We start from the raw sequence: 13834 nt of genomic DNA, 5'->3' as shown, positions 1-13834 counted from the left end.
CTGAATAGAGAAGCTTTGATTAAGCGGAGGAGGTACAAAGTGGAACCGTTTGAGCTCTATTCAGTGTGTGTCTGTGTGTGTGTGTGTGTGTGTGAGAGAGAGTGTGTGTTTGTGAAGTAGACCGATTTGAAGGTCTATTCACTCCAGAGCTGGACGTGTTGACTGCCGTAGGCCCGTCCTCGACCAAAACATTCAAAGTCGATTGACGCGCATATGATTTTTTGCCGATTAGTTGATTTAATCAACAGATCTGTAAAACAGAGTTTCTGCGCATTGGAATCATGCAAAAGCATCACTTAATTTAGCATTGGTGATGATTAAATATCAAGACTGTTATCGTGTCAATATTTTGTGAAAGCACCAATAGTCGTGTGTGTGTGCGTTTCAGGTGGATTCCTCTGCTACAGCAGTGATGTCAGAGAGGCTTCTCCACTTTGTTAGCATTCACAATAGATCTGAAACAATGAGTCAATTAATAGATTTAAAAAAAATTGTTATTATGCTGTAATCATCCCGGTAAGGGGGACATTTGTCTCTGCGTTTGACCCATCCCTGTATATAGGGAGCAGTGGGCTGCCCGGGGAGCCGTTAGGGGTTCGGCGTCTTGTTCAGGGACACTTCGACTCAGGACACGTCCCAGCCAAGGATCGAACCGTCGGCCTTCCGGTTACCAGACAACCCTCTTAGCCCAGTGAGTAGATAGAAGATTAACAGACCAATAATCTGCAACTATTCTCATGAATATGTGTGGTTTTTTTGGAAAAATTTGGAGTTTTGTTTGCACACAGCAAGCAATTTGAAGACATCACCTTATCGAGTGAATTAACAACACCTGTTCGCCCAAGTCACACAAATGTAAGAAAATAGCGAAAAAGGCCCGTTGATTTTTTAACAGCCAAACATGATGTCCTCAGCAGAACTGCAAAGATTAGTCAATCAAAAGAACATTCATCAGCTCACTGTTTTTATCATCGATTAATTAAGTAATGCCTCAAATAGAAATGGCAACATTTGATGGTTCCAGATTCTGAAATGTGACAGTTCGCTGCTCTTACATTATTTTTTTAATTTTATTTATTTATTTATTTAATATTTCTAGGTTTTGGCCTGTTGTTCGGACAATAACAGACATTTAATGATGTCACCTTGGGTTCTTGGATTGTGCTCGGAGCATTTTTCCTCGTAATCTGACGCTTAAATCGTTAATTGAGAAATCAGTCCGCATAGTAATGAAAATAGTCTTTTGTTGCATAACTGATTGAAAATACTTTCAGACAAAGATGCAGGGAGAAAAGACGCCTCACATTAATGACAATCTTCACTATCAATGAATCTGGTTATCGATCAATAAATTCTTTAGTCACTAAAAAAATGCCCATATCTAACGGTTACTAAGCAGTCGATCGAGGGTCAGAAACAGCAGCATCCAGTCTGCAGAATCATTTAGAGAGATTATTCTTCATCAAACGAGTGCAGTGAAGACGATCGTTAAAGTATCGGACCCAACCGGAGTGTTTTTGGGAGCAGCGCGAGGCTACATTTCCATGTGGGCCCTGTCGTGGCCGGGTCTTGCCTCTATTTGGTTAAATTATGCGGAACTCATTTGACGTCTGCATTCAGTGTGTCAGGTATCCACTGTAGTAATTATGCAATTATGAGCCTTTATTCTCTCACATCCGACTGTACACCCCCCCCACCCCCACCCACCCTCGCTCTGGCGAAATGCCTCAATTATATTTCTCTCTCCACTGCCTCACGGTCCTCCTTGTTTTTAGTCATTTCTCTGTGGCTCAAACGGGACTGCGGCACTTAATCTCACTTTATTTATATTTTTTTGAGTGTGTGTGTGTGTGTGGGGATTTTGGGTCACATTACATTGTTGGTAGTTTTTCCTTCTTTCAGCCCTCAAAGTCCTGGGCACTTGAGTCTTTGATGTGTGTCTTATTAAATCATTGTAATGTGTATGAATGGGAAACAATTAATATGTTTTTGCTCACACTGAATACAGACTGTGTGTGTGTGTGTGTTCATTCCTCTTGTGAGTCCCATGGGAACAGCAGTGTGTGCCAAGGCTTGTGTCATAAGAAACACACACACACACACACACACACACAAAAAGACAGAGATCAAACAGCCGCCCATTGAAAATCACACTCATGCTCCTTATCTCCCACCTCCACAAACCATTGTCCTGCATATGTCTTTTCCCATGATGCTCAGCTCTATGCACAAGAGCCGCGGAGGTGTTTAGATAATTAGTCCTGGAGCATGGGTTTGTGGGTAAAGCTGTGAACCCGGGGACTTACTAATTGATTTTGGACGTGTGTGTGTGTTTGGTTTTCATTGAGAGGAGATTGACTGTATGTATGTATGTGTGTGTGGACTGCATGAAGCAATTATCTCCCCTTCTAGATTCATATTTCCTGTTTCATAATAAGAAGCCATTGTAATGTGCAGGTTGTTTTTAGATTGTATGTGACAGGTGTACTTACTGCATACAATGAGCCAGTCATGTGAAGTGCTTTCATGTTACTGGAACAATGAAATTGTCCTCTTTCAGCCACGTTTCTGGGCCCTGGAAGTTATTCCTTCCCCGTCGCAAAGCCTCCGGGTAGTTCTCATTTGTCTCAGGGTCTGTTGACAGTGTGTGGATCTCGCTGCACTCTGTATTGGATTAGCTGTAAATGTTGTGTCTACGTAGTTACCCTTCAAAATTAAAGTCTTTACAAAGCGGTCTCAAAATCAAACATAAAACACAAAATTTGGTGGAAGCTCATCTGTTTGTAATCAAGGTGTCATAAGAGCTTTGAGGTGAAATGCATCGAGAAGTCAAACTGGAACAACTGCGTCAGTGTAGGGGAGCATGAACGCAACACAATAAATACAAATCCCCAGAGGTGCTTTCATTGCAGTTTACGAAAGAAAAGCAACAATTGATGGCAATGCCGATAAACAAAGTCAAACCTACAGCGTAATGGCTTCAACAAACGTTGTTCTTGAGTATGTGTTTGTGTTTTGAGTCGGACACTGACCATGTATTCACTTTATGAAGACGTCGAATGCAAACAGTCCTATTAATCAGCCTGTTTCTTCTGTTTGGTTCTTGTTAGGCAGCGTATCGAGGCCTCTGCACAGTGAACAGAGTTTAAATAAACTGTAGAGTCGGCTGTAAAAGAAAAACACTTTTCACTGCTGCTCAAAATTGATGAGGAGACCAGACAAAGGCAAACCTATAAATCAATGAGAGAATTACTGCATGCCTGTATGTGTGATGAGGGGGATGCGGAATAGAAAGACAGGTGCAGTGGTTTTAGAGGGGGTTTATTTTGAGTGAATGGAAGGAAGGAAGGGTAGATAGATGGGGGGGGGGGGCAGGCAGGCAGGCAAAGGCGTTGATGGCGGTGGGTCTTATGCTCTGTCATTAGTTGGGCATTAACCCCCTCCCCTTTAAACCCCCTTAGTAATGACAGGGCATAAGAAGCAGAGGGCTCCTGGAGAATACGGGCAGATTGAGAGGGTTAGACCACAGCACCTGCCCAGGGTCACTACCTCACCCCAGGGGGTCCTAACGACTGCCGTTTTGCCTGTCCACTGCTCTGCCCGTCTGACAAGTACTCGCAGAGCATAACCCCGACACACAGCAGCTGAAGATACATTCGAATGTAGAGAGAGAGAGCGAGAGAGAGAGAGAGAGAGAGAGAGAGAGGTGAAGTCAGATGTAAACCTCAGTTCTTCTGCCTCCGCCTTTCTCCATGCGGTTGTTTTTATTTTTTACAACCCGTCTCTTTCTCCCTCCGACAACTCGTCTCGCCCGTTCTGTTGTGCAGAATTAGAGCGACTAAACGGCGGCAACAATTTTCAGCAAAAAATGTCCTCGCTACCAGAAAGCTGTTTTTAAAGTGTCTCGAGGCAACAAAAGTTTTTATTTTCTTGGTCAATTTTTAAGAACACTTTTTTTTTTTTATCAACAAAATAAATGGCAACACGAGCACTTTTTTACATATATAAATAAGTAATCATGCAGGGTAGTTAAGGCTGCTGAATGTTTTTTCTGATGAGATGTTTTCATCAGGGGTCCCTTCATACACGAGAAAGCTAAGTCATTTCAAAGGACTGTTGCAGTCGTGGAAACTCAGGGAGTTTGATCACGGTTCTAAAAATGATAGAAAGGGAATTGACAAATGGCTCATTTCAAGTGTGTGTGCGTGTGTGTGTGTGTGTGCGTGTACGTACGGAGAGTGTAAAAAATGACTTTAGTACCTGATATTTGGTTTAGTTTCTTCTTCAGAGCCAAAACCTCAGGAACCAGATTAACAACTAAAGGGCATGTTATAGGTTTAGGGAAGAGAAAGAGATTTTTTTGGGGGGAATGATCAAAAGTTTAGAGATGCAAATAAACATTTAATCTTTGGGATTAATCATTTAGTGTATGAAATGGTCAAACATTGTGAAAAAATGTCCCATAGCCCGAGTTAACGCCTTCGAAATGTATTGTTTTATTCATACCACCAAACACTGGGGTTCACTGGAGAATGTTTACAGGCTTTGCTTCGAATACAAGCTGAACTCCACTAAAGGTTTCACAGTTGTTGGAGGTCATGTGTGTGCTCTGTCTCTTCATAGGGCTGGCTGGTGTGTGAAGACCAGGCCTGCCAGAACAGGACCAGACGTTTGCCCATCGCCTTCTCCCGCCACGGACCCATCTGCCCTGCCTGCACCAGGGCGACCCTCAGACCTGAGGTAAGACATTTCACACTTTCACACTCACAGCTTTTCATTTTTCTCAGAATGAAGAGAACAAACGCGCGCAGTGGGCCTGAGGTTTGAGGTGAATGTACACACCAGAACACAACGTTGATTTCTGTATGTTTTGTCCAGGGGATGGTGCTATGGAGCTGAGGGCTCGCCTCACACATGTTCTGCACGTTCTTACTCATTAGTATCACATTTCACCACACACACACACACACACACACACGCAGCGATAAGAATGATCTTCCCTTTGTCCTCCTGCTGCTGTGTTTGTGTGTCCGTAGCTCTCGTAGCCGCCTTATCAACACTTTGTTAGCTTGACCACTGGATTTAAAAGACACACTCTCCCTTTCTATTTGAGCGTGATGGTTCAGTCAATTTTTTTTTTTCTTTCGTCCTGTCTCAACCCTCGCCTTTAACTCTCTCTTGTCAAGTTTTTTATTTTTTCATCTAGAGGCATCTGCCGCTATCTGGCTGCTTTGCTGTGTCTGGCTCTGTGGCGACAGGTTGTAAACCAAAAGGCCAATTTCTGCTGTCACTGTCGCCACTTAGGCGGCCATTGCTGTGCCTGAGGGCCGTGGCACTTTAAACCGCGGCCTGAATAAAACATTTAACTCTCTGTGTGCTCACTCGTGCACCCTTTCTCTACCCCTAAACCCCGTAGCCTCTCTTCATCTTACCTGCTCCTCAAAACACGGTTTGATCTCTGCACTCGGGCCATGTTGATGATCTACAGCAGCGTTTAGTGCTGGCCAATCCATTCAAATTCACTGTCCATTTATAAAGCTTAAACTTAACTAAAACCAGCCCGTGAAATAGATCCCTTGTGTTTTAGGTTCTCGTTGGACTGAAGGCTCTCTGTCGTCGACAGTACGCCGATCTGGTCTTGTTAGCATCGTGCTACAGCCTGCTGACTGCTCCACAAACTGTTGTGTGAGGTGGGAATAAACAAACAGGTGTTGCCGTTAAAGAGCGCGGCGTGAAAATCTGTTTGCAAAAATAGAACGCCTAATGTTAAGCACCGGCATAAATCATGTTGGCTACTCGGAAAGGCTCTTCTTCTGTGGTGTCCTGATTGACCCCCTTTCGTTCTCATTGTCCACCAGAGCCAACTAAAAATTCTATGTTCATGTTCAAATGAGCACAAAGTACAATTTAAATGCCTTTGAATGTTTAATGAATGATACACTTTTTTGGTGTAATGTTTCCAGATTAACTGTTTTGAAATGTATCTACTCAATAATTAACAACTGCCCTTGTCTTTAATATTTATACTGGCGCTCTTTAAATACCTCGGGAACACAAAGCCCCCCCCCCCCCCCCCCTGCTCTTTAGCAAGACATTTAAACCCTAATACGTGCTCACCCTTATATCTGACCTCTCTGAGGAGAGACATTTTTCCCTTCATATTAGGCTAACGCTGACTTCTCAGTATTAGGTAACAGTGTTTCGAAATCAAGCCAGTGCCTGGAGATTAATAGCCCAGCGGCTTACAAAATTAAATTGCTGCCAATTATGCAAAGTACTCGAGGGGCCATTCATGGCTGTTTGAGCTGCTGGTGGATCGTCTGCGCTCAAACAACGAGGCAAGATGAGGCACCCACCGTTCCCCCACCAGAGAGCTCTTTTCTTTTTCTTTTTAAAATGTTGTCGGAAGCTCTTGTCATATTTCTGTGCATTCAGCTGCATCGAGCTAATATCAGCGCCAGCCAGAAAGCTGCACGGTTTCTTCTTTTGTTTGTGCCGGGGCTTTTGTAAACGAGCGTCTTGTTTGTGACTCTGCGTGTTCCCTCGTCTCTGTTGCATCATGGTACATTTACCATCGCTGTGGGTGCTGCCTCTCCTCTCCTCCCTCCGTCCGTCTCTCTCACTCTGGTTCTCCCTCCCTCCCTCTCTGGACACAGATTCAGCGCGTGATCTGATCTCCATGTAATGGGAGAGTAATAGGCACTCTGCCTTGATTGGTTGGTAATTTGGGGGAGTTATGCACAGGTGCAATTTGTAATATTTTCAGTAAATTAAATTTCTTTCTCTTCCTCTCTCTCTCTCTCGCTCTTCATCTCTCCACAACGCTTAACTCAAATAGGCTATTTTTTTTCTCACTGTGTCTGAAATCTCTGTCCTGACTTTCCTTTTCTTTCCCCCTTTTATTCGAAGCTTTCTTCCCCATGCTCCTTTTCTTTTCATTCCCTCCCCTCCCCTCTTTAGCTCTTACACTCATTCTCTCTTTAGCTTGCTCTTTCTCTCCTCTCACCCTCCCATTTTCTGTCGCTCTCTCTCTCTTTCTCCCCTCGTTTTATTGATGTACGCTCAGGCACCCATTAGAGCTCCCTTTTTCCCTCTAGTGGAAATTGCAGCATGTTAATTTTCACACAAATTACGGCAATAGCAGGTATCTCTATTTGATACATTATAGCGGGAGCAATCAGAGATAATTGAGTGCCTTTCAGAGGGAGACGGCTGCATTCACTGCCGGCTCAAAGCTGCCCCATTATCGCCTAATCGCTCTTTAAACACTGAATTTTGCCGAACAAAAATTCTTGTCATAATTTTGCTTAAGTGTATTTGGAAATCACAGTCCTTTGAGCGAGGATAATTGAAATCAAATCCCTTTCACTGGAGCTGACATTTCTACATTTCCCTCCAATTGAAATTAATTTCAAAAATTGAGCATGAATATCTTCAAATAGCAGGCAATTATGCCTTTCAATGGGGAGAAATTACCGGTGCTGAATCGTTGGAGGCTTGCGGGCGAGAGCACCAGTTAAATGCCTTTGTTTCCCGCCGTGTTTGCCTAGTAAAGATTTACATATATTGACTCATTATGGTGTCTTGTGAAGCTGATCGGCGTGACTACCACAACCGGCAATAACGCTCATAGCATCTAAAAAGCTCAAGAGTTTTAAAGCCTTGTGGCCTCACAGCTGAGGGAAAATGCATGTTTGTCTCTCTCTCGCTCTCTCTCCCTCTCTCGCTGCAGCTGTGTATGGGCTTGGATATCGTAGCTTCAGCATTTACAGCGTGTGTGTTTGCAGCTAAGCTGGAGAAGAGAAAAAGTGTGAGACGCCAAGGCCTTGTTTGTGTGTCTGTTGCTGCGATATTTTCCTCGAAGCCACATCCATGTCACGGTATTTAACGGCTGTGGTTTTTCAGCAGCGTGCGCACGTTTCCGTCCAACAGTAACAGTTGTGGTTTTGTACCGTCGTCCCCCCTCGTACACAAATATTGTCTGACTGCTTCCCTGGCGTACTTGAGCGATAGCATGAAGTGCAAAAGTTATTTTGGAAGTCGGGTGTGTGTTCATGTGTGGGGTTCCCTAAAAGATGGAGAGCGCTGCTTTTAAGACTCTTCGGAAGTCTTGAGTGCTCGTTTCATTGTGTTCGCATTTTAGGCTGGTGCTCCGTGATTTGGATCAATTTGTGTGATTTAGCCTCTTTTTATTATTCCATACTTTTTTTTTTTTTTTTTTTTATTCTATACATCCTGTCTGCTTCTTCTCAAACACACACACACACATTTCCCTCTTCTTTTTGGTTTAACTGTAAGTGTGTGTACGTGCGCCCGGGATGTATATGGGTTGGGGTGGGGGGGGGGAAGTCAAAGGAGCAAAGGGGTACGAGGTGGGGGCTCGGGGGGGTCCTATGCTCCCGGGAGAGAGGCAATTTCACAGCTGGTTTGCTCCTTAGGCAGTCAGGCTGAAAATGCTGCAGATTTGTGGAGCAAATTGAAATGGTGTCAGTGCAGGAACAAAGCACCCAGCTGAATGACAAGGTAGGCGTGTGTGTGTGCTGCAGCGTGTGTGTGTGCTGCAGTGTGTGTGTGTGTGTGTGTGAGTGTGTGTGTGTGAGAGAGAGAGAGAGAGAGAGTGAGGTGGGGTTGAGGGGCTCTAAATTCAATAACAACCCTGTAACATTTTAGACACGCCTTTCTGACACCTGTCAGTCAATCACTGTGCAGCGACTGGCCCGCCCACAATCAGTATTACATTGTGTGTGTGTGTGTGTGTGTGTGTGTGTGTGTGTGTGTGTGTGTGTGTGTGTGTGTGTGTGTGTGTGTGTGTGTGTGTGTGTGTGTGTGTGTGTGTGTGTGTGTGTGTGTGTGTGTGTGTGTGTGTGTGTGTGTGTGTTTTATTGTCGAGAGGAAGAACTGGCGCCTTAGTGTTTGTGCCGATCGAGCTCGTTCAACCTTGGCAACCGTAACCGAGGCTCCATTATGGGATGCGCATGGTTAGGTTGTTGACTAGGCAGTGCATCAATGTTCAACAGCTGTGTGTGCCATGTGGGCAGCCATAGAAAGCCATTAAACGCATGTACACACACACACACACATCTCACATAGTTTGCCTTTAGTTGCATTAGATACTCTTGCCACTTGATTACGCCACAGCAGTAAAAACTGAAATTACAATTATGCACATTGCCGGTTGGCAGGCATAATGGGCACACAAACTCACTTCACTCACTCTCTCACACACACACTGATAGATACTGACACACGGGAATTGTCGGGGGATTCTTCCTGGTGGTAATAATAAAGCACTCGGCGCACACCTGATGGCAGTGTGGGGTCGGGGCTTAGCGTGGCCTCTCCAGCGTAGCGGGGAAATGACGAGCCAATAACTGCAATTAAACATGCAGTATAATGGCTAATCAAATTGACAGCCTCGGCTGTTCGCATGCCTCTCTCACAATGGCTTATCACAACAAACTATTACGAGGGAGGGTATTTCAAGCCTGATCCCCTCTTTTCTTTCTCTCTCTCTCTTCCTCACTGTCTCTGATTCTCTCCATCTCTCACTTCGTTCTGTCTTTACCCTTTTGCTCATTTTTTTCCCTCTCTTTCGCTCCCACCTCTCTCTCTCTCTCTCTCTCTCGCTCTCTCTCTCCCCCCCCCTCCCCTTCCCTCTGGCAGGCTGTCGTGTGGCTCCAGTTAATTGCAGTGGAGATTAACAAAGCAAGCAAATTTGTTTTCTCGCTTTGCCGTGTCACACCGAGGAAGGGAGATGTTTTCAGGGAGGAATATAGTCGAATGTGCCGAGTGTGCGTTTCATAGAGTCTGTTTCTCAAACTGGTAAATGGGGTTTATTCATCCGTTGCCCTGTCGCGATCTCCAATCTGCGCTCTTATAAGGCTAACATAATGGGGATTCATAACGTGTGTAAACACACATGAAGTAAAGGGATGATGAGTTACCTGTATCCAACACATTGTGACATAACGGTGTGTGTTTTTGTTCAAAGAGTTTGAGAGAGAAATGCTGCTTTCACACCATGTCGGCACAATTGGAAGAACAGAGAAAGCGTACTATTATAACTCCAAATGTGGAGTGTTATTAAGATTATTCTCATTGAACAATCGTTTTAGCGCTAACGCATTATGATAACATGGTTAGCTCCCTCTGCTAGCGTTGTGTTCAGATGAATGGCGTTTGAGCTTTAACGCGCTACTGGCCTTGTGTTGCATATCTGAAGTTGTTAACGAGTGAAAGCGGCTTCAAAACAAACAGTTTAGCTCCTTTTTTCTTAGCTCGCTGTGTTCATTTTAAAAGGCCGTTCAGATCTTTGCTACTTGAATGTACCAACATGTTGATTTTAATATGTAGCTGACACATTGGAATAAAAAGTCTGGCACATTTTATGAAGCTACTCCATAACTGAAGGTACAAATTTCAGTGATGTGAGTGAATATTGTGAGAGTGCGACTCCTGAACCTGACGTGAAGCTAGAAAGAAGTCGTCTCACTACGAAACCGCTTTTGGTTGTACGGCGTTGTGTTACAGAGCGTCTTTTACTCCGACAGGCTGCGTCCAACACACAAACCGGGAACAGACAAAATATAATTTTAGGCCTGCCATCACGTTAATCACGGAGTACACGTTTGTCATTTTAACGTGCTGAAAACAACGGTCGGCTAAAAAAAAAAAAAAACAAGAGGAACTAGCTGAATGTTTTGTACACTGAGCTTTGCTGGTGAGAAAGAGAGAGGAGTACAGTTTCTCTGTTATGATTACACTTTACATTCAATATGATATAGTCATCAGATTGTCACCTCCTGTTTTTGCCACAGCACCCATGTTTAATCCCTGTGTGTGTGTGTGTGTGTGTGTGTGTGTGTGTGTGTGTGTGTGTGTGTGTGTGTGTGTGTGTGTGTGTGTGTGTGTGTGTGTGTGTGTGTGTGTGTGTGTGTGTGTGTGTGTGTGTGTGTGTGTGTGTGTGTGTGTGTGTGTGTGTGTGTGTGTGTGTGTGTGTTTTTTCTCTCCAGTACTCCGAGAAGGCCCTGTACAACCAGCTCTGCTTCTACCGGTTCATCTTTGACTGGGACCATTCAGCTGCCAAACTGCCACAGGGGGATGAGAGAAGTAAGACCACACACACGTTGCTTGTTACTTAGCTCTTGTACCTAACTTTCCAAAAAGTATTTTTCTATTTGCTGCATGATTCATTTCCAAAGTTTCTAAAACGAGTTGTGACTTTAAAAAAAATCATATTTTATTTATTTTATTGTTATCGTTCTGCAGTTCCGCCTTTCAGAGCTGAAATCAAGTTCCCAGAACGGCTATTGAAGTTTGAATTTTGATGTCCTAACAATGCTTCCTCACAAATACACATGCAACATAGCATTAGCAATCAATGGCTCAACGTAAACCTTTTACCCAGGCTACACTTACAGTATTCACCGATGATGTGACACACACACACACACACACACACGAGTAGCGGAGTATTGGCTATGGGGAGGGGGGGGTTAAGGACATTCAGCTCGTCGAGTCGACAGCCCTAATTTAGGAGACGGATTCAATCACACACACATACAGAATGCAAAACGCTCCAATCACTGGAAGAAAGAAGGAAAGAGCCCTCCATCGCTCTGCCTCTACCCTTACCCTCACTGTCCATCTACTGCCTTCTCTCCTTTTCTCTCTCTCCCTCCCTTTTTCCTCTCTCTCTCCCTCTCTTGGACAGGCACTCGTTTGGCTGTGTTGATTGAAAACAGGTTTTAGATTTGGGGAAATGATAGGGGGAGTAATGGGCGCGCTGACGAAAGGATAGCCCTTCTCCTATAATGGGACATGGAGCGTATATTTCCCCCCTTGGACTCAAATAGACGCTACTCCAGCGCCTCAGTAGGTGTGAGCCCCAAGGCCTCTTTACCCATAGTTCTCCCTGATTGATGTCACTTGATTAGAAAGGGCCGCTGGGCTGAGTGATTTATTTATTTGATTTAATATTTATGTATGTATGCTTAAACTCGGCGAGTGTGTGCGCCGGTCGGAAAGCTGAGCGAGGCAGTGAGCCAGCAGAGGTAAATATAACATGTAATCAACAGATGACCACTCAGAAGACGGAGGGAGCTGAAATGTAGGGATTGGGCCGGTGTAGGGGGGGGTACTAACATGATTATAGCCTCCATTTTTGCTTTGTTTTATTTCTGTCTTTGCCCGCAAGCAAGAAATAATTGCCAATCAATGGTTTGGCCTCCCCCGTCCTTCGTGTCCCTGTGCTTTGCAGTGTTCTTCACCTCGTGCCAAAGTGTCGGAGTTTGTGGAGCAGTTCAGCAGCTCGTCTCGCGGCGGCCGCACGCATTTTGTGTGTCCGCTGACACCAGATCAGTGCCTTTCACCAGGAGTCAGACGTGTTCACACACATGCTGTCTGTCCACTTACTATTTCAAGATCAGACACACTTCCATGCTCGAGTGTTAACCGTGGGTGTAGACCGGTGGTTCCCCCAAAATAAGGTAATGTCTATTTACCACACGCTGCTACAGGTTGCAGTGAAAACCCCCGGGCACACTGTCGCACGTATTTCTAATATATTTACAATGTCTACCCGCCTTTCATCAGGCCTCAGGAGGTCAGACTATCTGTTAAAGATTACTGAAGAGTCTAACCCGTTGACACATGCTGAAACCTGTACAGTTTACCGAAGCTTACAAACAGTATAGACGTTCTGTAAACAATTTATTGGGAGGAAAGGGGGTCACACAGGACTCACCTGTTCGCCCACCAGCTGTGGGTTGTTTACCCACTACACTACGTCCAGACGCCATCGTGTTTACTTGTTTCCGACTCTGTCAGACGAGAAGCAACTGCGTTCCTCTTTTCCCTGAGCTGCCAGTCCATCAAATCATCACCCTTTGATGGTCTGGTTTCCCTAAACACAAGACCTCCACTTTCCCCGCATCGTCCCCAAAAAACATCCGTTTGAGAGACGGAACACGCGGCTGAAACACCCAATACCCCGCCCAGCACTCTGCAGAGTTCACATTCACAACAGATTTCCGCTGACTTGGTATCACAGTGACGGCCACCACAAGCTCTCCTTGTAGTAGCCAGAATACCCGGCATGGACGTCCGTTATCCAGCCAGGAGGGTTGTATTCATGGCAAATCTGTGGGTTCACTGGGTTGCAAGTTTTGCAACGTGTGTGTGTGTGTGTGTGACAATATCGGTTAATCTCGTCCGGCAACACTGACAAACCAGTGTCTCCACCAGATGATTAATATCCAACACACGCTGCTTTCCTTATAATGCTGAAGGATGTATGGACACACACACACACTCATGCTGCTATAAAATATAGGTTTTACGGCGTTATCCCTCAGTCCCGGGGCAGTAATACCCCACATTACTGCATTACACACCCGGGGGCCACACTGCTCAGATTACAGGGAGCAGATGTACAATCCTATACACCCTACTCTACTGTTGTGCTCTCCCTGTGTGTGTGTGGGGGGGGGGGGGGGGGGGGGGTGCGTGTACTGTACACCTGTAGAGATTCAGCAACACATTCAACCTTCACGTGCTACTGGAAGATCTGGATAGAAGGAATCTGCAGTTTCAAATGCAACTTTGCGTAAGTTAAGATCACCAACCGTTGATTCTGGTCTTCAGTGACGATTGGTCAATGGAATAAATAAGTCCAAAGTATAAACTACACTTCTGATTTTAAACCAACAATGAAATGAATATCAACAAGTACTGTCTATGTAGTCGAAGCCTGATGAGATCTCGTATATCACTAGTGTGTGTGTGTGTGTGTGTGTGTGTGTGTGTGTGTGTGTGTGTGTGTGTGTGTGTGTGT

At 44.8% G+C, this 13834-nt stretch overlaps 1 protein-coding gene across 1 annotated transcript in view; it reads left to right on the top strand.

The window, feature by feature from the left end:
- Window positions 1-13834, top strand: part of pola1 (polymerase (DNA directed), alpha 1) — a 44638-nt gene that overhangs the window by 25270 nt on the left and 5534 nt on the right. The window contains exons 35-36 of the mRNA XM_079292576.1: window positions 4624-4740; window positions 11013-11109. Coding sequence (XP_079148702.1) covers window positions 4624-4740; window positions 11013-11109 — 214 coding nt within the window. The remainder of the gene's footprint in view (window positions 1-4623; window positions 4741-11012; window positions 11110-13834) is intronic.

This window comes from Melanostigma gelatinosum (genome assembly GCF_949748355.1).
Source record: "Melanostigma gelatinosum genome assembly, chromosome: 20".
Taxonomy (NCBI): domain Eukaryota; kingdom Metazoa; phylum Chordata; class Actinopteri; order Perciformes; family Zoarcidae; genus Melanostigma; species Melanostigma gelatinosum.
This window is presented reverse-complemented; position numbering and strand designations above follow the sequence as displayed.